Below are 26,982 nucleotides of genomic sequence, written 5' to 3'. Positions count from 1 at the left end.
CTAACAGAGACTGAGCTGATTAATGTCAGCAAAGAAACTTCTGAATGAGAAATTAATGAAGGAAAGAGCTTTTTTTGGTCAGTAATATATAGAAGCCAGCTGCTCTCCAGCATAAATGGCTTAATCAAGGTGACAGGGTGCATATCACGAGCCACTGACTCTCTCTCTGCCACCCACTCTGACACTGAAAACAGTGTGTGCAAAGAGCCACAAAGCGCAAATTACCCAGACTTCAATAACACGACATGTTAAAAGAAAAACTGGCCAAGCGATACATCTGTTGCATGGAATGCGAGTTAACCAAGCCATGCAATGCATGGTTTAAACCCAGAATTCAATTCAGCTCAAGTTAATCATTTGTACAAGAATGCATTTTTCACAGACCTTACCCTGTTAAAACCTCTTATTTGTCAGAAGTCTATCACCAAGCAGATCACTTATTGGCATTCAGTATGTAAACAAATATTGAAAGTACTGTTTCTCAGTTTCATTCAATGAACCTTAAAAAGCTCAATTCCCACACTTTTAACAAATAAATCCTTATCTAGTCGTTGCTAAATTAGATTAGATTAGATTCATCTTTATTGTCACTGTGCAGCGTACAAGTACAGAGCCAATGAAATGCAGTTAGCATCTAACCAGAAGTGCAAATAACAGCGTATATAAAATAAATATAAAATGTGTGTATATACATTAAGCTTTATGACATATAGTGCAAGTTATGAGGTAGGAGGGCAGAGACCAGCTCAATGCAAATGACTGTACATACAACACGGTGCAAAGAAAGTATAAACTGAAGATGCATTGTACAGTGAGTATAAAAAGAAGAGGTACGTAAATAGCATAAGTTTATATATGGCCAATGAACATCCGGATGTAGAAATGTGCAAAAAAATCAGAAATGTGCAAAAACAGAGGGAATAATAAGGGAATAATAAGAACATTGTGAGTGAAATACTGTATAAGGTTATCTTAAAAACATTTTAAAGAGTGCAAACACAAAAATAGTCGATTAATATTTTAGATCTGTGAATATCTATAAAAAATTATATTCACTACAGAAATTCCCATGACATTTCCAGACCAATTTTTAAATTCCCCCAAATTTCCAAGTATAAAACAAGGTGATGTTTCTCTTCTCAATTATATCTTAATAAAATATCAATTTAAATGATTTTGAAGCAACGGTGACAGTTCACATTATTGATTCCAGATGTCGGTCACATTGTGATAAAATATCACATAATGTCCCTTGTAATCAAGGGTTGCCAGAAACACTGTTTAAACACCAATGATTTATTTGATCTTCTGAAGATCAGACAGAAGCCGCATGTTAAAGCCCTCCCTCATCCTTCAGCCACTGGCTGTGTGGATAACAGTTGTTTTCTGATTGGCTTTGACCAATGTCAATCATCACCCAAAGATCACTCCTAGAGGCTGACAGGTCATACATGCCCATGTTTTTCCTAATTGAGAAGCAATCATTGAAGAAGAAAGAAAAAAAAAAAAACACCAAATGCAATAAACATGTGAAAATGTAATGCACCTAAACTGAGATAAAAAAAGATATACATATTCAATATCATTAAGCTTAAGAAATGTCATTTCTAACATTAACATCGAATTATTCAAATTTAGACCTCACACAGAAACGTTCATGCAGAAAATATCAACCGTTTATTAAGATAAATTAACACTAATATGAACGCGTGTTCATATATTGAACCAGAACCAGAGTATGCATTGATCCTAAAGCAAATGCTACTGAAACAGCATCGAGCGACGCTTCATCTCGTTCATACTACAGCGGATTTAAGCTCATTTTCCATCATTCGAAAATAATATAATTAGCTCAAATCGATGAATCCGACCTAAATTTCGCTCCTTTAATATAAACCCCACCTAACTGTGGTGAATATATGCCAGTGTGTCGTTAGATCACGTTTCGTTACCTTTTCAGCGTCGTCGCCGCTCCATCACTGTGCGGGTCCCCCAGCATCAGCATCAGCGTCCCACGTCCTGCATCCACTCCAGCATCAGCATTCCGCTCTCTTATTGGACACCCGTACACAAACTCCGCCCCCGAACGCATAAATGCGCTTCAGATTTAAAGGGCCAGGACAAATAGTGACAAGACGCGTTGACCACATGAGGCGTTGTCATGCATGCATGTAGCTCATGTTGTATTGCACTGTATTATCACTTCTTAAGATCAATTTGAGATCAGTGTCGCCTATAAAGAAAGAAATAACACAGGGTTAAAACAAGGTTAAGTTACCCCCCCTCCCCACACACACACACAAACAGCAATACTTACACGACTTTTTATATTACCACACAAAACAACACACACGCACACGCACACACACACACACACAAACACACACACACACACACACACACACACACACACACGTATATATACCCTATAATTATTCATTCATAGTCATTTTTAACCCATTAAAATGTTTCTCTCAAAGTCTCCTTGACAATAACTGCTGTTCTCAATATGAATTGTGTGAAGGTCACATCTAAGAAGTTTGCATTAAGTTGACGGATGAGCTGCTCACCGTCTGCGGTCATGCCAATCATATGCGGCCAAGTCTGGTCATGTGACCCCTGCTGTAATTGGCTTTGATGCCTCCGGTGATTTCTGATTGGCTGACTGTCACAGACTTCCCCTCCAGCGCTCGCTCCAGACGTGATGAAGGGTGGAGACTGCCAGAGCTCTGTCTATACAATGAACTGGACTTTGACTATTTAAAAAAAAAAAAAATAGAGAGAGAGAGAACCGATGCATTATAAGAGGACTGTGTTCACGATTTAGTAGAGCAAGATCATTTCGACCATTCTGGAAATAGAATTGCAAGACATTAAATCCATATAGTGTTCAGAGGCTATATAAGGTATAAATTAAAAAGTCTTTGTGACAATCTGTTTACAGTAAGTTGTCACTTTCAGCAGCTTTCACACTGTTTCTTCTTAAAGTTAATGTTAATTTCAGTGTGACTTGTGAAGTTTACAGCAAATGGCCTGATTAGCCTCTGCATGACTCAACCTTACCAACCAGCTCCGTTAGTCCCTCGGTGATGTGAGTAATGTGTCATCACAGCGCCTTTACATACAAGCCTTCCTGGTGCGGAGGGATTTAGTGAATGTTGACGGTAAGCGTGTGTGACAGTGGGTGGACAAGAAAACACGTAGCTTACACAGTTACACAAACACACATCATAAGGTCCATTAACAGAAGGCTTGAGCTCTTACAACACTCTTCACACTCAGTTTATCACTTTTCCTCCAAACGTTCCATTGATCTTGTACAACGATATGAAGTACAGTTTCTAATTGCACTGAAATAATTCTGTCCAAAGGGGAAAATTGTTGTAAATTCTATGTTTAGCAGAAAGCAAGCAGAGAAAATTTTAATAAATCTATTGTTTTCTACCCCCCACAAAATCATTATTTTTCCCCCATCATTTCTTTCACTGGGGACACTGACTGCAAACCAAATCAATTGTTGCCAGTGTTTGTGGCCTTTGGGGAAAGAATTTAATTACCAGAGCACAAAATATTGATTATGAGTGACTGATTATGATTTTTGATTCAAACCAATTTACAGAGAGCCGCAGTCTATTTCAAACTGCAAAACGATTCCATATTTCATAGCTATCACATTTTCAAGTTATTATAGCACACATTGAGACAATGGTTCTATGCTGACACCTAGAGGTCATATCAAAAAAGTGCATCGATGCATCTTCAACGAGTAGTACATAATGTTGGGGTCTTCAACTGATTATTTTTTTTTTGCCAATGAATATGCAGTTTCTAAATTACATAAGTGAACCATGTGTTTTTAAATTGTGAGCGGGGAAATGTATTTTTCCATTATTCCATTTGAGATGGAAAACAAAACTGCGATCAGTTCAGATGTGATCAGGCCAAACTAAGTTACAATGTGGATCAGATCTACTGATATTTAATCAGGAAAATAAAGAAAAACCATTCCACATGATTTAAAGTAATTCACATCTGTAGAAAAAATTTTGTGAGAGGAATTGCACAATAATACTTAAGGTTAGGCATTTAAACAAACTCTACAAGGAATAATTCACACAAAAAATAAAAACTGCTGAAAATGTACTCACCCTCTGGCCATCCAAGATGTAGATGACTTTGTTTGTTCATCAAAACAGATTTGGAGAAATTTAGTATTACATCACTTGCTCACCAATGGATCCTCTGCAGTGAACGGGTGCCATCAGTCCAAACAGCTGATACAAACATCACAGTAATCCACACCACTCCAGTCCATCAATTAACATCTTGTGAAAAGATGCATGTTTAAAAAAAATAAAAAATAAAAAAATCCATCATTTAGGCATTTTAAACTTAAACTGTCACTTCTGGACAAAATATAATACATAATAACGCTTCCTCCAATGATCCAATGTTTAGTTTAAAACTGTTTTCACTTTTATATGGAACTTGATCTGTGCATATTTCTCTCCTGATTCAGACAGAAATACTTTTTCACTGATAGATAGACTTGTATTTTAGCTGGAAGCAATGGTATGAAGTTAAAATATCTTAATGATGGATTTGTTTCTTACAAACACAGCTTTTGCACTTCACAAATGTTAACTGATAGACGGGAATCATTTGGATTACTGTGATATTTTTAACAGCTGTTTGGACACTCATTTATTGGTGACCAAGTGATGTAATGTTAACTTTCTCCAACTCTGTTCTGATGACAAAACAAACTCATCTATATCTTGGTTGGCCTGAGGGTCAGTAGCAAATTTCTGGGAGAACTATTCCTTTAACCCTAAGTATAAACAATAGTATTATTAGTGATGCTTACAAACACCACTAAAAATAAAATTGCTTAGGATAAGAAAGAGGATGACGAACCTTTTCTCTCTAATGTCATTTTCCTGCAAGGAGTGAAATATACCAATACAAGAGACAATGTCAATTTTATTTTTTTGTCTTTATTCTTCTCCAGCCTGGAAACAAATTGCAGGTTCATTATTTTCATAATCACATTACATGACATGATGCACCAAAATTTTTCTTTTTAACAGGAATACATTGAAAAGAACACAATATTTCACAATGAATACTGGACTCACATTTAGCCCATTGCACTTACAACAGTGAGTGAATTTTCATTCGCAAGAGCATTTTGCTTCTTTTTTCATGTTGTTTTTCCCAATTCCCGATTAAATTTATAATACATCCACTAAATCACTCTGAACCCTCTTTTCTGGGACAGTCATGATGGAAGCCACTTACATATTTTCATTGTATTTAGATTTAATAAACACAATATGTATAGAATCCCTACACAGACCAAATGTTTTCAGCTTGTAAGTTTTTCATTTTTTCCACTGTAGTCAACAGTCATTGAGAGCCAGCAACATATACTATGATATTTTTTCTCATAATAATAACAACAATCATCATTATTCTTTTATACACAAAAGCACAAAAGGTTGGCAGCAAGGCCGGCGTGAAGTTGCACAAGATGGCCATCGTTTTACTCATGATATTTAAACACTGTACAAAATAACCAAAGTCAGTATTTACAGCGACAGTATGTCTGTCTGTCTGTGTGTGTGTGTGTGTGTGTGTGTGTCTGTGTGTGTGCACATGCCTGTTTGTGTGGATATGTCCATGTTTGAGTATTTCTATCTATCACTGTGGCCGGCTTTTGTGGTGGCAACTTTGGCTCATGCACTTGTTATTGAATATCTCCATGGTAACAGTGATGTAGAAGAGTTATTATTCTTCAGTATAGAGTCATGATTGCCTAAACAGCATTCCAGTATAAAAAGGAAAAGATTCACCTCTAATCAATGCACCTCGTGACGCATTCAAACGAGTGCACCCTACCTGACTCGAATGGTGATGGACAGTTTGTGCTTTCCACGTGCATGCCCTGATTTTCATATAAATGGCATGGAGATGAATTCATGCTACATACTGTACAATGATCACGTTTACGGCAAGTCTGCTTTCTCTCCAAAGCATAGTTTTGACTGTGAAGACATTGTCAAATGTACATGTTCATGTGTCTTTACGATCTCGTCATTTTCTTTTTTTCATAATAATGCTCTCTGGTTTCCATCTGTCGGTTTTCTCAAACATCACAGATATACAGTGCACAAAGACCTGTTTGTGAACTTGGTGTGAATTCAGTGTGGACACAATAACATTCGCAACCGAACACGGAGACGAAATAACGAGTGCATAAGCTGTGTGCCTGACTTGTCACCTGATCAAACTGCAGACACGAAGACCAAATAACAGCACTACAAGGAGCCAAAGAGAGCTGAGCAGAATCATGCTGCAAGCAACAGAGATGGTGGATGTTCAAGACCAACAGTCCACACAGTAAACCCTTTGGCAACAGATTCCCTGAAAACTAGGGAAGACGAGGGCTTTTATAAACATGCCATTAAAATAAAAAGAAAGTAGTTTGATATATTCATACATACAAGGTAAATACAAACTGTCCTTATTCGTATTTGAACCCATCATAACGCAGTATCGGTGAGGGACATTGCAGTGGGAATGGTTTTACATGGATTATTGCATAGAACATTTGAAATTGGTTTTGAAATTTATTTTTTCCTAGGTGGATCTACGCACCGGTAAATGTGTTTTTAGGAACATCTGGATGCGCGAGAGGGTGATGGTGTATTTTGTTGGGGTTCGTAGAAACGTATTTTTACCTGTCTATGTACGACAATCAGATCTGTGATAAGGAACTTCAAAAAAAAAAAAAAAAAAAAAAAAAAAAAAATTTGTGCTCTAGCATGATATTGCATCAGGGAGAAAAAAAAACAACTTTATATATTATAAACGGTTTAGATTATCAATAATGAGAAGAATAAATAATATGTGAAGGTATAAATAATAATACCAAACATTAAACAAAAGAATACCAGAAATATAAATCCATAAATACACAAATCAATATCTTACATTAGCAGTGTTAACGAGAGATATGTACATGTTCAGCAGTATACAGTTGTGCAAAATAAATCAAGTAAGGATGATATGGAACTTTTAAAAAAATATGTGAGGTATACAAGTAAAAAATATTAGTAAGGCTCTTAATTTAAAAGAAAATTAGGCAAAACTGATAACAAGCTAAAGCAAATAAATAAATAAAAATAAAATATCTGGAATAGGGTAGCAATGGCTTAATGGTTGATAAAAGACAAAGAAGACTATGCTAACATTCTGATATTACTGACCTCTGCACTTGACCGATAGTTTTACGTTAAATAACCAGCTTTTTACACAAGGTGCACATGGCTTCACCCTTAGAGACTCTGAAAGTTGTCGAGATATGGATTCATATATATATATATATATATATATATATATTATATATATATATATATATATATATATATATGTATCTCATATATCTCATAAATCTCATATATGTATAGATATATATTTTTTATGCGTGCATTCCATGTCCACAGTTAACACATTTGCATTCATTACACACGTGACAAAAAGGTTAAGGAAGAAACAAAAACATTCATAGAGAGGGTCAATCATCGCCATATTGGAATGTCAAGATCTTAGAAATCAAGCATACATTTTTAAACAGAGTTTGTTTGAAGCCTTTGTAAGGTAGTCGTTCTCCTTCTCTGCTACAGTCTCTTCGAGTCTGGGCATAGAAGTCTTCATTAGGACTGCAAAAATCTAAGAACGGCAGCTGCTGGACATCTTCATGCTGTTTTTAGTAGAGGGAGGGTCACCTGAGCACAGATTATGTCATATAAGGGAGGACATAACTGTCTAGAAAAACCTGAATTTGAACAGGCAGTTTGGCATTTTGGGAATTGTAATTGCTTCAACAGCAACTATGGAAACACTCTGGAAGAGATTTAGCCTCCATGTTTGTTTGGTTTTGCAGATATCATCGGATAGACTGTGCCTGTGAATTCTGTCTTAATGTTTTCATTGAAACTTCAAGGTTGGATGATACATCTAGAGAAGAGATGAAAGAAAGAAAGATTACAATATTTGGTATTTTCACTTCATAATTAGAGTGCAGAGTTAGTCAAACAATCATAAAATATGTGGTATCAGATTTAAACCGTCAAAACACTGGCCCAGTTTACTTGCATTGTTGAGGGTAATACAATGCACTACTCTTCTTAGCCACTAGAGGGAAGACGAGGACGAATTTCTCACACCAGCAACACCAGAAAAAGGCTAAGTACCAGAATCAGATATATTCAAAATCTGCGGGCTTCATGAAAAGGTTTGTGAACAAATATCAAATTTTCACTATAAATTTGAACAAACTTGCTCAAACTACAGCAAACAGATGTGGAAAATCTGACGAATGTATACCATGATATACACCAAGAGGAGACAAACCACAGGTATATTAAGAAACCAGAGAAATATGGCGATTACAGTAAATTAATTTAATAAACCAAAGGTCTCATTGGCTATGTTCAGCAGAGAATAAGTGGTTCAATGAGACATGAGCTTTTAGTCAAGTTTTCTACAAGACCATATTGCTGAATACAAAGTTAATCACTGTACTTTTTTTAACATTCTCATTACTGTTTCAGTTAAATTTCTGGTACAATTCTTTTTTGAGTCTTGATTAATGTGAGAATTAAAGTTTGACACCCTTGGCCTATCCCATTTTTGCCTTCTTTCCACTATTAAAATGTAACTAAGTATTTTTTACTCTGATTAAATTTTAAATGAGCTACTTTTTACTTTTACTTGAGTAGATTTTTAGAGTGATACTTTTACTTGTACTTAAGTAAAATTTCATTAATACTGGTACATTTACTTGAGTAGAACATTTCCATACTCTTTCCACCTGTGGTTACAACCGCATTTACAAAAATTCTATGCAGTGTGGAGCTGAACAACTGAACAACTAGTTGTTAATTACGTATTTAAATGTGTGTCAGAGTTGTCTCTCTTCTGTATGTGTGGTGCAATAAATCACGGAACGAGGTACATCTTGACTAATTCCTGTTGCCAAATCTTGCAAGAAGTAAACTAGTAAACAATTAGTTCAACTAAAACTAGTAAAGTAGTTAACAATGAAATTAAATCCAAACACTGTATATTGGAAGTACAAAACAAAATATTGCGAAATGCACTCACCTACTTTATTGACTCCATAAACTGGATCACTTTATGAGCCACATCAACAAGTCCAAAAACACTTAATAAGCGTTGCTTATAATAAGTGGACATGGCAACCCTTCTAGAGTGTAATTTGCGAAATAGCCTTCCAAACATAAACAAAACACGATTGCACTGTTGATGGTGAACACAAGTCTTTGGTCGCTGTAATCTAACTTTGGTAAAAAAAAAATAAAAAAAAAGAATAATAAAAAATGAATGAACCACATGTTCCAGACTCCAAAACATTGCTATGGTTACCATGTTGTCAATTATCACAATTTCAAAAGAGTAAGTTTTATTCCACACGAAGACAAAACATGAATTTAGGGGATTTACACCCGTATTTAAATGCGGTTGTCACTCCTGAAACTTAACAGTGTGTACATGACCATCGAGAACCAAAAATCACTCTGAGATGAAATGCTCTGTCCTCCAACTTTTCAGCTGGTCTGCTTTTTTAAAGCAGTGGTTAATGTATTTGAAAGTTGCACATTTGTGAAAGAATCAGTTGGTTTCTCTCCCACAAAGCAGTGAAACTGTACACTGATGATAAAGTTAAAATGGTAATTTGTCACAGTGTCATACGCAGTAATAGACAGAATTCAGTTTGGGATTAAAATGTTTATACTTGTTTTGAATTCTAAAGTAAAGTGAGTTAGAATAAAATACTCACCAGTGTCCTCAGGTGTACCCCGCCCTCAGCTAGAGATGTTAAATTGCAGAAGCAGATTCATAGGTTTTTCCAGTTCTAACTCCAAGTCACCCCAACTAATGCCTGAGGAACAGAAAACAAAAATCAGAAAACTTTAAGACTCAGCTTCACAAGATACATTTTGTTGGTCAACATGGCAACCAATCCAGCACTAACTAGCATAAAACAAAATTCATGCAAGTCTTTTCAGAAGATTAATGCATAAAGTGTTTTCTCACCTTTCTATCAGCTGATCACCAAAATGAAGTAAACTTCTTCCCGAGAGCAGATACAGCTGTATGAAAGATGAGCAAAGAAAAAACACAATTAAGGTAACAGGTGGCATATCAAACAATCTGGGCTGCAAACACAAAGGCTATAGATTCAGTCCTAAGTAGGAGTAACTCAGGAATTGGAGAATTACTAAGATCACCGTCCTGCTTAGGCCTCCACCATTTTGCACTTAAAACCAGGGTATTCTTGGGTGCTACCCCTTATACAGGTCCTTCTCAAAAAATTAGCATATTGTGAAAAAGTTCATTATTTTCCATAATGTAATGATAAAAATTAAACTTTCATATATTTTAGATTCATTGTACACCAACTGAAATATTTCAGGTCTTTTATTGTTTTAATACTGATGATTTTGGCATACAGCTCATGAAAACCCAAAATTCCTATCTCAAAAAATTAGCATATTTCATCCGACCAATAAAAGAAAAGTGTTTTTAATACAAAAAAAGTCAACCTTCAAATAATTATGTTCAGTTATGCACTCAATACTTGGTCGGGAATCCTTTTGCAGAAATGACTCCTTCAATGCGGCGTGGCATGGAGGCAATCAGCCTGTGGCACTGCTGAGGTGTTATGGAGGCCCAGGATGCTTTGATAGCGGCCTTAAGCTCATCCAGAGTGTTGGGTCTTGCGTCTTCTCAACTTTCTCTTCACAATATCCCACAGATTCTCTATGGGGTTCAGGTCAGGAGAGTTGGCAGGCCAATTGAGCACAGTAATACCCTGGTCAGTAAACCATTTACCAGTGGTTTTGGCACTGTGAGCAGGTGCCAGGTCGTGCTGAAAAACGAAATCTTCATCTCCATAAAGCTTTTCAGCAGATGGAAGCATGAAGTGCTCCAAAATCTCCTGATAGCTAGCTGCATTGACCCTGCCCTTGATAAAACACAGTGGACCAACACCAGCAGCTGACATGGCACCCCAGACCATCACTGACTGTGGGTACTTGACACTGGACTTCAGGCATTTTGGCATTTCCTTCTCCCCAGTCTTCCTCCAGACTCTGGCACCTTGATTTCCGAATGACATGCAAAATTTGCTTTCATCCGAAAAAAAGTACTTTGGACCACTGAGCAACAGTCCAGTGCTGCTTCTCTGTAGCCCAGGTCAGGCGCTTCTGCCGCTGTTTCTGGTTCAAAAGCACACGCCTGTGCACGGTGGCTCTGGATGTTTCTACTCCAGACTCAGTCCACTGCTTCCGCAGGTCCCCCAAGGTCTGGAATCGGTCCTTCTCCACAATCTTCCTCAGGGTCCGGTCACCTCTTCTCGTTGTGCAGCGTTTTTTTGCCACACTTTTTCCTTCCCACAGACTTCCCACTGAGGTGCCTTGATAAAGCACTCTGGGAACAGCCTATTCGTTCAGAAATTTCTTTCTGTGTCTTACCCTCTCGCTTGAGGGTGTCAATGATGGCCTTCTGGGTTAACCTCTTACCCATGATTGCGGTTTTGAGTAATGAACCAGGCTGGGAGTTTTTAAAAGCCTCAGGAATCTTTTGCAGCTGTTTAGAGTTAATTAGTTGATTCAGATGATTAGGTTAATAGCTCGTTTAGAGAATTTTCATGAGCATAATCCAAAAATCATAAATATTAAAAATGGGTTTTCATGAGCTGTATGCCAAAATCATCAGTATTAAAACAATAAAAGACCTGAAATATTTCAGTTGGTGTGCAATGAATCTAAAATATATGAAAGTTTAATTTTTATCATTACATTATGGAAAATAATGAACTTTTTCACAATATGCAAATTTTTTGAGAAGGACCTGTATTACTGTTGTGCAAACTGTTGTGAAAGGTAAGCAACTGCTAAATGGCAACTGATTACTTTGCTCAGTCAAGACATGGCACATATTCTCCATAACGTCTCTCTCTACCTGTTGCCAAAATTTTGACTGCATATGATTCACAGTTCCATACCATCTCCTATTTTTCCAGCTTGTTCCGCTGCTCCTCCCTGCAGGATCTTTGTAAGAACATTTTCCCCTTCGACAGGCTGCTGTGCAGCACTGCCTATACCCCCTGGTCGGGGTGCTGCCTTTGAACCTGAAAAGACAAAGAAAAAATTATCTTGTTCTTACAGTAGGTCATACACAAGTAATACAGGTTCCCTATCTTGCTGAAAAACAAAATTATACTAATTACTCTGAATTATTAGTTATTTCCATTTACCAATTCCTGTGGCAGGAATCTGGGGTATTTTTGCAGCCTGTGGTGCAGCTTTTGATCCAATAGCAACTGCAGGAGTTGGTGAAGGAGCAGGTGCAGCTGTGTCAGGTTTTGCCTGTATAGGGGCATGAAGGGGCAATGTTACAAGAAATTTTAAGCTAATTTTAAAAAAAGTATTTGTCAATCATGCTTTGTTTGAAAGGCAATGTTATATCAGTGTTTCTGAACTGGTGGGTCATGAGACTGTTCTGAGTGGGTTGTGGACTGTATGGCCAAAGAAACATCAACAACAAAAAACGTAATTCTAAATGTTTTTTTGATGCACAACTTTTATTTAAAATTCAGATGCAGTTTAACTAAAGAGTGCCTGAGAAAAACTTGCTGTCCCGATTCAGTATCTGCAGTCAGATGAGATGTTGACAAGTTTAATGTCAGTGTCCTTATCGTTATTTTCATAACTTATGAAATAAAAAGTCTTTCACCTCAGAAAAGCGAACTATCCTGTCCTGCCAGATGTTAAACTGTGTTCGTAGCGCGCACTCTTCTATAGCACATGTGAATGCGGTGCTGTGCTGTATATCACTTCACTAAGCGCAGAAACTACAGTATGAGCATGCAACGTGTGAAATAAAAATACAGTACCGATAAATCACATTCCTGGTACTGCGTGTGTTAGCTGGAAAGGATTTCCTGTTAACTGTATTAACAAAAACTAGTTTGGGACTGCTATTTAATAGCCTCGTAGGCTGTTTATTCAGTATTAGTCATATTCTTAACAGTCTTAATTTTTGTAAAAATAAATTTGCTTTGTTGTTGTTTTTTAACAAATTATAGTGGGTCGCAGCTTGATGACAATGGGATAACATGGGTCCCAAGGCCAAACCAGTTGAGAACCACTGTTATACATGACACTTATAACCAAATGTGAAAGGATTAAATGTAAAACTTACCTAAAGAAGCAGATTAAAAGTAGTATAAATGGTAAGGCACCAAGTGATTTTTAAAAACTCACCATAGCAGCAGCTGGCTGGGCAGTGGGTGGTCCTCCTGACTGTTGTCTTGCCTGTGCTGGAGCCTGACCTGGCTTAGATTGTTGCTGAGTTGTGCCTGTTCCCATGCTAGCAGCTGTGGTTGTGGACTGAGTTGCGCCCATTGTGGTAGCTGGCTGTTGCCCGGGTTGCTGTGGTGGCTGCTGCTGTGTACGAGTTGTTTGTCCCAGTTGTTGATGTCCTTGCTGTCCTGTCTCAGGTGGCTGAGGCCCTGTCTGCTTGGCAGACATTTGCTGGCCTGCTGTAGATCGCTGTTGTCCTTGCTGTGATTGTGGCTGCTGCTCTCCAAGACCCTGCTGTGGCCTGGAACCTGAAGAGGGCTCCTGCCTTCTCGATGAGCCTGGTTGCCTCTGCCCCCGTTGTCCACTTGAGCCATGGTGGTGGCTTGATGGGTCACGGGAGTAGTCTCCTGAGTCTCGGGGGCTTGCAGATCGTGGATCGGAGGATCTTTTCTGTGTGGAGGATGATGTGACACGGCCGTCTGAGCGGGTGGAAGGATCTTTTGGATGTGATCGTGAAGAACGAGATGACCTGGGATCATCTGATGAATGACGGGAAGAAGAGTGTCTTCCTGAACTACTGCCATGGTGACGGTGTTCTCGAGATGAGGTGGAAGAGGAATGTCGTTGATGTCCGTACTCATCTTGAGGCCACAGGTCTTCTTCAGGAGGCTCATCATAATCATGGTAAGTGTGCTTTACATTGCTCCTCCTGCTAGAGGATGAGTGACTTCCACTCCCATGGTGTCTAGAGCGATCTGACCGAAGTTCACGTGGTTTTTCAAACCAGTCTGTTTCCTCCTGACCCAAATGATAGGCTTTTTGGGAAATGAAGGGAGAAAGTCAATACTTTGAGCTACAGGAAATGTCAGTGGCATCAAAACTAGATATGAACTCAATGAAGCCATGCAATGCTCAAATCCCAAAGAAAATAGCTGAAGAAAAATGAAAAGGAGCCAACAAAAACAGCCATCAACAAGAATAACCAAAAGACAAAATGTACTGACATCTGAATCACACCATGCAGTTCATGCAAAAAGGCATATATGGTTTCATGCACTGATTAAAGCATTCACATACAACAGTAGTCCAATCTTTTGTTCTCTCTGCCTTCAAGGCAAGATCATTGGCATGCAAGCTTTCAACTGTTGGATGCATTTTAACAAGCAGATTTTAAATTCAGCACCAGTTACCTTCACTGTCTGAAACAGCACAGTGCATGTCATCTGCAAGGTAAGGGTCATCTGGCTTATATACATGACTCTTAGGCATATCCCTTATATGGTGGTCCTGTACATCTGGTAAGGAATGACTGGAGCCATACTGATTCCGTACATCATGGGGATCTGGCACAGAGCCACGACCAATTCCCATGGGCTTTCCAACAGGACTCAAAGGGCTCTCTTCCTCTGAGTTTTGCGTACGCATAGAAGGACGGCCACTACGACCATGTGTGCCCCTCTGTGATCTTTCCATGACGTCCCTCTCATAAGACTTACTTCGGTAACCACTTGAATCTCTTGAAGAAATTTTATCCATGCCATAACCTGTGGACCTTGATCGTCCGGATCCATAAAGACGGTCATCCTCTTCCAAAGCCTCTCTTGATCCATAGTACTTCTGTTGATCATAACTCTTTTTCACACCAGTCCTGGACACCACAGTGCAACTACCACCTGTTGATGTTGTCATGGTGTAGGAGGCTAGATCAGACTCTACATCTCGAGCTTCTTCAATTGGAGAGAATTTGGATATCTTTTGTTCCATGCCTTGCTTCCTATGTTTGCTACGTTTGGATGAAACAGCAGGTGCCAAATTTTGGATGAGTGTTTTTGGCTTCCCATTCCCACTGCTACGGGATGAATGCTTATAGTCATCATAATAATAACCCGTACCACCACTTACAGTGGTGCTTGAATGTCCATGGCTGTCTACTGCACTTTGATAAGTATTTGACGTTCTTCCATATAAATTCTCAGAGCCATTGCCATAAGATGGTCCACGTGGGCCATTCTCACTTCCATAACCTACCCGTGACATGTCAGCAGACCCCATGTTTTCTTTTGTAAGTTCACTGATATCATCAATCATGACATAATTTCTGGGGATATTTTGTTCTAGATTTGTGGCATAGACACCATCTGTTACATATCCTGATGATGGACTTGGGATATGTTCAGTCAGAGGTTGGTCAGAGGAACGATACTGACCATAAGCATTGTTCAGGGGTGAGGAATAGACACCACTAAATCCAGTTTCTTGAGCTGATGTTGCTATTGGAACTGAAGCATTACTGATAACTTCATAGTTTGTGGGTAGCTTCTGTTCAAGATCAGCAAGAGAGGTTTGCCTTGGCCTTTGATGGGCAGAAAGCATGTCTGCGTGGGGTTGGAAAGACATGCTCTGTGCAGGATAAGGTAGGGTCTGACCTAGTAAAGGTGCAGGGGGTGGTTGGAATCCTTGGTGACTGGGCTGCTGCAAACCAAGATCAGACTCATAAGTAGGCTGACCATAGCTATGAGTCTGGTATGGCCCTGGGGTCTGATAGGATGAAGGTTGAGGAGGATGAGGTTGGAAGGTTCCAGGTTGGGGCTGTGAGGAGGTTGGGTATGGTGTTGTCTGAAACCCAATCTGCTGGTAGGCTGCAGTGGGTGGTTGTGTGGGTGTGGGCTGGGCCTGTGGATATTGATATGGAACATATGAGGAGGTAGGAGGGTACTGAGATGCATTCAAATCAGTAGTAAACTGGTTAAGAGGTGCTGTACTTGGGCGTGACAACATTCCATTTTCTTCATAGGTGCCTGGTGCTACAGCCACAGCTAGTCGCAAATTATTCAGCTCACTGTCTGACATGTAGTCACGTGCATCCCCCATGCATCGCAGGTATGCAAACTCATGCCTCTCTCTCTCTTTAAACCTGGTTTCCTTGCGCTGAGTAATGCCCTGTTCCAAGCATCGCAACTTAGCATCAATCTCCTTTTCCTCTTCCTCTAACTCTGCCTGTTGTTTACGCAATTTGGTGGATTCTTGCTCTACGGCTTTCAGTTCACTCAGCAAGCCTGCCTTCATTGCACCTTGTGTAGGACGTGGCAAAACCCTCTGGGATGCTCCGGGAGAAGTGTATATATGGGGAATTGCTTGTGTTACAATCGGTACAGGTGTCTCATCTGGAGGGGGACTAGGGAGAGTTCTCTTCACCTTTCTCATCATTGCGTTCTGCTGCTGCAAGGCAGACATCTGGAAAGCAGACAATTTAGAGATTGATTAAAATAACTGCAGACAAAAAATTTACCACCACTTTCCTTAATACTTTAAAAAGCAAATAATAATAGTTTACATGCCAAATTAGGTAAATCTGTTAAATATATAACACATACTGCACACAGACACAGTTGTATCACAGTGTATCACTCTGTATTACAGTATTTATCACTTTCATTTTTCTTAAATCCCTCAGAGGAATTTTGGGGTATACATACACCAAAAATTAAAACATTACTGTACAAGATATTGCAAGCATACTCAAAAACGAAACAGCTATTTTGTCAACCAGTTATAAATATATACATAAATTATAAATATAGATACTATTTTATAAATGACTAGTGGTTTCAGAATCAATCAGGCAATATGTTATACATGGATAAAAATGGCTACAATCCTATTTAACTGTAATAATTTTGGTGTACCTAATATTTTAGTGTTAAGACAAGAATTAGTTTTCAGTTTACAAGAAATAGACATTAAAATATCATATAACAAACAAAAACATTTGTAACATGTGAAGTTAGATAATCCATTAAAGAAATTTAGTTAAAACAAACTGGATGAAGTGACAGAAGAAATAGTTTCCTTTTAGCTGGAGAACCGTTATTTAAATGCACAAGCCTGAGAATTCCTTAGACAGGAAACAAACTGAGAATGCAAGACTGAGACCTCTCTGACCAGCTGCTGAAAAGCCGGAGGACAGCAGGGCTGACCCAGTATGCCTACACTTTGTGCCATCCTCTAGCATTTCTGAGGCTTTGCCAGATATAGCAGTTTTTCTCTGTGTGTGTGTGCGTGTGTATGTGTGTGTGTGTGTAAAGGTAAAGATAAAACAGGGAATGAATGGCAAATAAAAAATACATAGAGAACTAAATAACTATTTATTTTATAATATTTTATTTATATTAATTTTCATGTAACCAGATAGGTTAGGTGCTGTCCAACCTACACCTTATTAAAACAAAACAATTGTTTACCAAGTGTATTAAAGTCTATACAATTATACATCGCTGCATATAAATATAGTAATAATAGGAAATGGAATTGTCTGAAATTAATATTTACAAGCTGTAGTTTTGTAGTCAACAAAAGAAAACTGTATAGTTATTAAATTTTTTGCAAGTAATGAAATGGTTCCATACCTGGCTTGCTGGGCTGGTTTGACTTTGGTATAAGGAGAATTTGGTCTTGGCTGGGTCCTCTGATGTTGGACTGAGAGGCTTAGGATCTGACATAGACCGCTGAACACTCTTTATTGGCCTTGGAATAGTCTGATGCCTTTGTGGTGACTCTGCAGTAAAGGCTTTTTGTTGGGGAGTCACATGTGCCTTGTTAAGCTTCTCACTTGAAGTAAAGGTAGTCTCCAACATACGATGGGGAGACAACGGAGACACTGGAGAGTACAGCACTTGTGGAGATTTGGGAGGCTGACGGAAAGGAGATTCATTAAGCTGCTGAGCTTGCTGGTATCCAATATCTAATGGGTCTGGCTTTCTCCTTTCAAACTTGGTTGGCGTGGCACCAACTAATTGCAGAGTAGTGGAATAGGGACTAACAGTAGTGGGAACACTAAGCTGAGGAGCAACAACTCCTTGGGATTGTGCCTCTGGATCAGTTTGACAGGCTAAACTCTCTCCCTTGTGGGTTCTTTCTGGAGCAGATATGTAGTGAAGAAGTTCAACCTTTGATGTTTCAGCCATGGTAATGTGGATGGCTGGAGAGATTCTACCCAACTGGTCTGACTCAGTCTGACATGAGGAGTCATTAGTGGTCTGAATGGCAATGCTAGATTTAGATGCATCACTCTTAGTCTCTGCAGTTGGTTCAGAGTGCTTGGAGTATCTTGAACGTCTGCGGCGTATTGGCTGACTGTCCCACTCACCCTGGTCTTCTTCATCTGTCTGAACACTGCAGTCAGCTATACGTCTAGTTCTACGACGACGAGACATGAGTTTATCCTCTGTGTCTTCATCATCAGTTTGGACACTGCAATCTGCAATTCTCTTGCATGACTCATCCTCAGACCCATTCCTCAATCGAGGCATAGAGTTTTGTTTCCTCATAATCCGACCATCTCCCTGATCTTCACTATTTTTAAGCGACATCTCTGAAGAAGAGCTGGGCAAAGGCCTAGTGGACACCACAGCCTGGACCACCTGCCCATCAGCACATGGCAAGATCTGCACACTCTGGCCCTCTTGTGGAATAATTCTACCACTCTGATCATAGATAATTGAGATAGTTTGAGGTGTCGTTCCACCAACCATTACACCTTGAATAGCCCCTTGAGCTGTCGTAGCTGCTGCTGCAGCCGCCGCCGAAGCAGCTGCTGCCTCTGCTGCTGCAGCTGCTGCTGCTACTTCAATGGCTGCTGTTTTCTGCCTCTTTTGGTCTTCCAGCTGCTGCTGGAGTTGCTGTTGTAGGGACTGAATTTGGTCTAGCTGCATCCTTTGCTGTGCCAACTGCTCTCTTTGCATCACAAGCTGGGTTTCCCTTTCAGCTTGTTGCTGCTGAAGAACCTGCTGCTTGATGGTCTGTAGCTCTTGTATCTCCCGCTGCATGAGCAGATGTTCTTTCTCTCGGTGCCTCTGGAGTTCCATGCGGTCCCTCTCCAACTCCTCTTGTAAACGTAGCTGACGCAATTTCTCTAACTCAACACGTTCTCGCTCTAGCTGCAAGAGCTGCTCCTGTTGTAGTCGCAATTGTTCCTCTTCTTTTTCCCTCTCAATATTAGCAGATGTGGTTATAGTGGTACTGGCAGATGCATCTGGAAAAACTCTAGTAATTGCCTGGGACTGTTTTTGTGGCACTGTCAATTTTTGAGGTTGTGTCTGTGGCTGGCTTTGAGTTTGTTCCTGACCTTTGACGAATGACTGTGGTTGAGTTTGGGGCTGTATTGGGAGTTGTTTTGTAGTACCTTCTACTGAAATATGAGAAAAGGGAGCCTGTTCATTTCCAACTGATTGAACTGGCACTGTACTAGTATGAGCTGGTTGTACACCTTGCAGACCCAAATTTGAAATAGGTTGACCAGTTTTAGGTGATGCAGTTGTTGACATACTGCCAGGTGCTGTAGGCTTTCCCAGGTAAACTGGAGCTTCCTGGGATGTACTAGAAGGTGGAACACTTCCTGATGAAGTATCTGGAGCTGTTACTGAAAATCGATTTGGAGGAGGATATATGTAAGGTCCTTGGACATTAAGAGGCATTCTTGGAGTGACTTGAGGCAACCTGGTGAGGTTAGCCAGAGGTACAGCAGTTACAGTGGCTGAAGGGTAAGATCCATATACTCCTCTTAACATGGGATTGAGAACAGGGGCAGGCTGGGTGGTGATTGGTAGAGTGGAGGCTATTGGGGTGTTGATAGTAGAATATATCATGCCATCAGCTGTCCTTACAGCAGGGGGATACAAAGACCTTAGGCTAGCTTGTCTAGCATTGATTAAATTTGTAAGTGTCTGACCATGTACTGTTGGTCTGCCATCAGGACCATACAGGAGATTGGCTCTAATAGATGCTAAGCCTTGTTGAAGATTAAGTCTTCCTGCAGGGCCTGCTCTCCCAGCACCATACTGCAGAAGCTCAGGATTACTGGTATAGCGGCTACCAAATTGCTCCATGGAGTTAAGAGCAGCACACATTCTGCTAATCTCTCTGGCTGTAGTGGCACTATACTGTGCGAGATTGGATTCTTGAAAACCACCAAGATCACGTGAAAGATAACTATTCTCTGCATTTATATTGGACATTGAGCCATATCTTCGCAAAGGTAATGGTGGAGCTGAATCACCTCCTTGATGGCGTAGATCTGTGTAAGATCCATACTGGGCACCCATTCCAAGATATCCTGCCTCATAGGCCTGCTTCATGGTGCTTAAATCCACTGCTAGGTCCCCAGGGTCAGTCCTCTGATAATATTGGAGACTTGAACTTGCTAAATTGTTGTCTGACATTGATGGTGGAAGTCGCCCTGGAGGAGGCAAGGTAAAAGATTTGTGTTCATCTGCAGATGCTTGTATGTTTACTGTTTGGTAGCCATCTTTTCCAGGTTGGCTTTGCTGCCCAGGAGCTTGGGATGGCTCTGCAGAAGGATCTGATGGTGCTGTTTTACCTCTCTGAGCGAAAGGACCTGAGCAACTACCTGCAAATGGCAAATTGTAGACAACGTCACAGCAAGCTAACTGATTCTCTGGTTTAATCTGTCCAGTGAGATCTAGAACTTCTACTGGTGGAGGTGGCTCCTCTCTTTTAACAAGCTGGGTCACTGCACCTCCTTGAGTGCTATTCTCATCCAACTGCACCATCATTACCTGGGGCTTTCCTGTAGAGAGATTCATTACAGCAGGCTTACTCTTTAGTTCCAAAGCCACCCCACCATATATGTCATGACCAAGTGTAGGGGTGGTTGACGCAGAGCAAGATAATGGTGGTGGAGGTAGCGGAGATATCTTGGGAATAGGGCTAACTGTTGTTTGGGTCCCTCCACCAGTGTTTTGGCTTACCACCAAGTCCTTCTTCAACAATACTGGCTGAACTTGATTAGCTAAGTTGTACCGGGCAAAAGATGCATTTTGTTGATGTTGCTGGAGCTGTTGCTCAAGGAGCTCTTGTTGCTGCTGAAGTTTCTGTTGCTGCTTCTGAAGTTGCTGCTGTTGAATGCCTAAATTTTCCAGACAAGCATCAATTTTTGGAATTGATGGATCTGTGATAATTGGCCTGGTCTGGGTCAGACAGACTGCAGATCCAACTCCTTGACCAAAGTCGACTCTATTTTGTAAAGGATCTCCATAAACGACTGGTTGTTTTGGCTGTGATATGAACATGGATGCAGCCACAGTCACACTTACAGTTGTTGGTGTAGTTGTTGACACCTGGGGTTGTGCCTGTGCATTTAGATTCATAATAAGAGGTTGAACAGCAGTATGACGGCTTGGTGGTGTTTCTGCATCAAGTGAATATCGACGTGTATCAGAAGCTAGAGATGTTAAGTCCATACCCTGGTCTGTCATGATAATTGGGGCAGGCTTCATTGGTGCTCTAAGATCCACTATATTACTACCTGGACCAACTGTGCCTTGCTCTACAACTCTTGAGGTACCAGGTACTGTGGAGATTCTACACAAGGATATGTTTCCCACTAAAAGAGATCCACTACTTTGGGAACCAGCAGAAGTGGCAGTGCTCACAGCCACGCTAACTCTTTCTGATATCTGTGTCCTTTGCAAGTTATGTTGAGGTAATGGGTGAGCTGGATATTTCTTTGGTGATGTGGGTGACTTTGTTGTTGCATGTTGAGTCTGATAAATTGTCTGTTGGCTGTCTTTTGTTGGTGAGGATAAAGGTGAGGTGGATGAATTCACTGTCACTGGTTTTGTTTGACTGCTTGTTCCTGATCCCAATGTAATCACCATAACAGGGGAATCTTGGGAGGACTGCTGTCTTGAAAGACGTGGTGACCCAGCTTTATGAGGGAGCTGAGAGGTCTGAGTAGGTGCCGCTGTAGAAGTTGTACAAGGTGCAGGGGCACGTGTTGGACTTTGTGTGGGAGAAGTGGAAGGGGATGTGGAAGGACTTGAGCCTTTAAGATATGAGAACATCTTTGATGTTAAGGAGGACACTCCAGGATCCGGCACTTGGCCCTGTACTTTCCCCTGAACACCAGGTCTTCCTTGAGGCTGTGTAGGAGCAGGCTGCCTTACTTGAGACTGTGGGGAGCCAGTAACATGGCTTCCTTTGGAGGTTTGGTTGCTCATTCTAACTTGACTTTGTTGTGTAGCATGCACTCTTTGTGTCCCTCTTCCTGAAGGATCATTTCCAGAGAATGAAACTGGAGCTGAGATCTGGGTAGGACTTGTACCTGGACTCAAAGAATTTGTTCCAGAATCTAAATGTTGTTTCTTGTCTGTTTGAAGGACTCTTTCCTGGTGTTGTTGTCCTTGTCTTCCTGGTGCACGTTGCTGCTTTTGCATCATCTCTGCTTTTCGCATCATTTCCTCATAAACCTCTTCAGCACTTTTTAATGATTTCTCTGCCGCAGATGGAGAGACAGCAGAAGTTTTTTCTGTTGGAGAGTACAAAGACATAAATGTAGGTAGATTATATTCACTGCCAGACTTGTACAGCTTTGAACCCATTTCAAATCCTTCAGCTTCTGAATCCATGGATGGAGAGTATTCTGAGCAGGATGATCTATGTAGTTCTTCCATTTCAGCAGCTTGTCTGAGTTCCTCTGTTGGTGATGCATCTTCAATAGGTGAAAGGTTACTAGGAGGTGTCTTTGATCTCTCTCTGCGTCTCTGCGCCCTCAGTTCCTCTTTGTCCCTTTTAGTTTTTCTGGCTGTACTGCGAATCCTTTGCTGCTCTAAGTCTCTCATCTTCTCCTGCTCTCTTAGAAGTTCCTCTTCTTCTCGCAACTCGTCTTCTTCTGAGGAGTCCTCAATGGTGGGCAATAGTGGACCATGGGATCGATGCCTTGCTTTTCTTTGCTGCTTTGCTTCCTCAAGCCTTTGTCGTCTGCTAGGACTGCTATCACTATCATCTTCCATTGATGACACAGAGGTTGGAGAAGTTCCAGAGGTATAACTTGGTGTGGTTGCAGGGAGGGTTGATGAGTATTCTCCCCTTGACCTTTCTTCAGGTGACCCAGTAAGGCTTTCCATCTCAAGCTCAGGCTCTCTGAGGTCATGATCTGTGCTGAGTTCCATATCACGATTATAGCTATTTGTATTATTCAGTTCAATAGTTTTAAATCGTCTCAGACCACCTTGTGAGGCCATCATGTCATCCGCTTCACCCGATTTGTAGCTATCAGTGCTTTTAGTGTCTTCTTCAAAACTGCTAGATTGCTGTGTCAGGCGACGTCTCTCTTTTCCTAGATCTCCGCTATGTTTATGGCTCCTTTTTGTCTTCACGTGGCCCTCAACATCTGCTGTGTCTTCCTCATCTGCACTCATTTCCAGAATCTGTCTCCTCATGAACTCCTCATCAGTCAGGTTTTTCTGTGACTTCTTCTGTCGGGGTGGTAATGGAGATAGGCCACTTTCACTACTGTCTTCCACATAATCATGTCGTAATTTACAACTGAGATCATCCGATGCTTCCTCATCAGACTCATATTCCTGATCTTGTGTTATAGACAGAGATCGAGGTCTCTGATGTTCTGCTGTCTCTTTTCCATCACGATGGTGTCCTTGGTCAGTGGCTGTATGTGACTCCAACAGAGGTCGCATTGAACTTTCCAGTTTTGTTAGTTCAGATGGACTTGGGGGGCTGCGTTGGTCAGAAATCCCCCTCTCACTGAGCTTCATAGAGTCCTCTTGGATCAAGCCGGTAATCTCACTCTGGGAGCTGGATATACCATCAGAGGAGTAGCCTGTATCACTCAGACTCTGTGTGCTAGACTTGTTGGAATCCTGTAAATGCAGAGGACACTACATTAGGTCATAGGTCATATGATCATTTAAATTATACTGAAAGATTTACAAAGTCAACTAACATATAAAACATTAAAAGTTTATTAAGCACAATATACAAAACATGCAAATGGCACACATTAGACAATCATGCAAAACCTGGAGGGGATGAGGTCAAAAGTGAATCTAAATCCTGATAATCCTGAAAATTGTAGTAAATGCAATAAATAATATTAGTTAGTGATGTAAATAAACATGGCATGCATATGTTAACAGTTGATAGCTCTGGAAATACTTTTAGTGTATATCACATTAAATAGTTACATGAAGCTATTTAGTGCTTCAATTCTTTATAATGGATAATAAAGTTTACAAATGATGTTGACTCATAACTGTGCTCTTGTAACCATCAGGCACTGGAAATAGTGATTAGCCACTGAGACTGTTAATTTTTTAACCCATTTTTGAGTACAGATGACATTGGTGATATTATTTAACATATAACATTCCCATCATAGAATGCTGAAGTGATCTGTTATGAAGGATAAAGACGGTGGTGATGAGGACACGGAGGGCCACTCACGTCATCGTGTTTAGATTTCTGCTTGCCACTACTTTTCTTCTCATCTTTTTTATCCGTTGTTCCCTTTTTAGACGTTGCTTTGATGTCCCCCTCTTTTTCTGTTTTGGACATAGCTTGTTTCTTGTTAATGCCTTGATCTTGTTTTTCTGTCTCAGCCTTAGTTGCAGGAAATTGTTGAGAGGGGCCCTTGGATTGTGGTGCCCCTTGCTTTACCGGAGAAAAAGGACCACTTACTTGGGCACCAGATGGCTTTTGCTGCTGAGGGCCGGTAGGTCTCAGCGTAGCTTGCTGACTGGGCCCTTGCTGCTGTTGTTGATTGGCTGGGCCTGGTAGTCGGGGAGATCCAACGGATGATGGCACGGGAGGAGGAATATCCCCTAAGCTCCCTGACATTGCTCTCTGGGTCTGGCATGTCAAACACAGCCATTCTTTCTTCTGAAAATGAAAGAAAAACATATAATAAGTACAAGGAAACAACTGAGATATAAAGGGGAAAAAACTGTAAACAAGGTTAAAGTGTCAATGGTCAGATTACATGTGATTTATCACATCACTCACCCTCACTGGCATTCTCTTGCACTCTCTCTGCCTTTGTCACACTACTATTGTAATTTAAAAGGGATTTGGTCAAGCCGAGCAAGCAAGCATAATTGGGCCCTGGCCAAGACTGTGACCTTTTCTCAAAGGCCTTGCTGACTCTCTTCAAAGCTACTGTGTTTAACACACGATTATTTAGCCTCTGTTAAGTCCAGTAAGACACACAAGCTCAGAATGATGGCTTATACCATCCACAGCAGGAGGCTGTAGTAACGTTAAGCAGCACAACAGTTCATGTGCTGGTCGTCGCCTACCCGAAGTAGATAAATATCACGTGTGCTTTTTAAAACAGTATGCGACAGCAGCGGGAAACTCTGTATATTCATGCAGTGTGCACATGTAAAAAGAGTAAATCCGATCAGAAGCTTGTGACATATAAACGCGCATATCAACCCGATCATTTAGCGTTCACGTAAGCACTACGATTGGAGTCGTCAATCAGAATGAATTAATTCTGATGGATACAAAAAGTGTCCATGTAAACGCACCTACTGATAGTATGATCTCATAAAACCAGTTAAACCCAATTGCATTGCTAGATGAACTATAAAGTAAAAATCATTTGCATTTTATAGCAAAACTCACTAAAGCATTGAGCCAGTAATTCCTTCTGCATCATCACAGAAAATATTCACCATATATTGCACCATATATAGCAGCAAATAGTACACCGGCATAAAAAAAAATAAAATAAAAACATCTACTGAAAGTTATTCTCTTTCACAGCCATGGGTCTACAGATAATTTCAAAAGAAAGAACACCAAAACCATTCAGATATACTGTTATAAGAGACTACAGAAGTTCTCACTAAGTTTAATGAGTCTCATGAGTACAGCAAATAAACAGTAATAGTTCTCCTAGTCCTAAATATGAAAGAGATCATTTTCAATTTGCTGTGCTGCTCTTTTCTTGAATTTCCTGTCAGACTTCTCTACTTTCACAATACCTTTTGGAATTGTTTGCTGGGTTTTGTTTCTATTCAGTGATTGAGATTTTGTGACTCAGGTTGATGTACAAGCAGTTGCATCAGTGTAGATCGGGACAGAATTCCATGGGGTGTACTGCTTGTTGATCTCTGGTGCACAAAAAATACACAAACATACCACAAACCTGCATCAGAAATTGCTCACTTATGTAAACTGCGCCAAAACAGAAGTCATCATCCAAAGGTGTGTTGGGTGGTTGCTAAGGCATTGCTTAGCAGTTGCTAATGTTTCTAGGTGGTTGCTTACTGGCAAAAGACAAAAATCAACCACCACCATTTTCTATAATATTTTGGGCCCGGCATATGACTGGGATGCATAAGTAGAAATCTATAGGATTTTATACTGAAGTTGAATACAAAGGTTTTGGGGTTCTACAAAGTAATGGCAATAGTAATAAGTCCTAAATGTATAACTTGTAACTTCATTCAAATTATGCCATTAAAATCCCCAAAGCCAAGCTGTTGAGTATAGAAAGAAGCTCTTTCTGGTAAGTAAACAGCTCTGCTTAAAAAAAAAAAAAAAAAAAAATCATAAAAAATGTATGTGCACAGCTTTGCTTGACTGCTAGAGCGGGTCAGGATGAAATCTGGGGAGAGGCTGAGAAAAGGAAAGGTTCTGCCATGCGAGACAGACGCCTTTTCTTTTTGATTCTACACCCCCCCAAGTGCTCCACAGTGAAGCTAAATATAAACAGGTGCAGCGTTCACTCAATGCTTGTGCAAAGCTCACAAAATGCTCTGCC

The 26,982-nt window shown here is 40.2% G+C and overlaps 2 protein-coding genes across 5 annotated transcripts in view; both read right to left on the bottom strand.

Annotated features, from left to right (window-relative positions):
- Positions 1-2,104, bottom strand: part of erc2 (ELKS/RAB6-interacting/CAST family member 2) — a 53,539-nt gene extending 51,435 nt beyond the window's left edge. For all 3 annotated transcript variants that reach the window (XM_042733790.1, XM_042733793.1, XM_042733792.1), the window contains exon 1: positions 1,953-2,104. The gene's annotated coding sequence lies outside the window, so the exon portion shown is untranslated. The remainder of the gene's footprint in view (positions 1-1,952) is intronic.
- A 2,873-nt stretch (positions 2,105-4,977) lies between these two features.
- Positions 4,978-26,982, bottom strand: part of bsnb (bassoon (presynaptic cytomatrix protein) b) — an 86,854-nt gene continuing 64,849 nt past the window's right edge. Inside the window, exons 4-12 of one of the 2 annotated variants that reach the window (XM_042733788.1) lie at positions 24,657-25,091; positions 17,804-24,073; positions 14,588-16,631; positions 13,359-14,212; positions 12,350-12,461; positions 12,098-12,223; positions 10,126-10,181; positions 9,869-9,970; positions 4,978-8,022 (exon numbers count right to left, since the gene is read on the bottom strand). In XM_042733788.1, the coding sequence (XP_042589722.1) occupies positions 10,141-10,181; positions 12,098-12,223; positions 12,350-12,461; positions 13,359-14,212; positions 14,588-16,631; positions 17,804-24,073; positions 24,657-25,091 (9,882 nt within the window). In that variant the 3' untranslated portion in view covers positions 4,978-8,022; positions 9,869-9,970; positions 10,126-10,140. The remainder of the gene's footprint in view (positions 8,023-9,868; positions 9,971-10,125; positions 10,182-12,097; positions 12,224-12,349; positions 12,462-13,358; positions 14,213-14,587; positions 16,632-17,803; positions 24,074-24,656; positions 25,092-26,982) is intronic. The other variant, XM_042733789.1, reaches the window with a different exon arrangement.

The sequence above is a fragment of the Cyprinus carpio genome, chromosome B11, assembly GCF_018340385.1.
Source record: "Cyprinus carpio isolate SPL01 chromosome B11, ASM1834038v1, whole genome shotgun sequence".
Lineage (NCBI taxonomy): Eukaryota > Metazoa > Chordata > Actinopteri > Cypriniformes > Cyprinidae > Cyprinus > Cyprinus carpio.
This window is presented reverse-complemented; position numbering and strand designations above follow the sequence as displayed.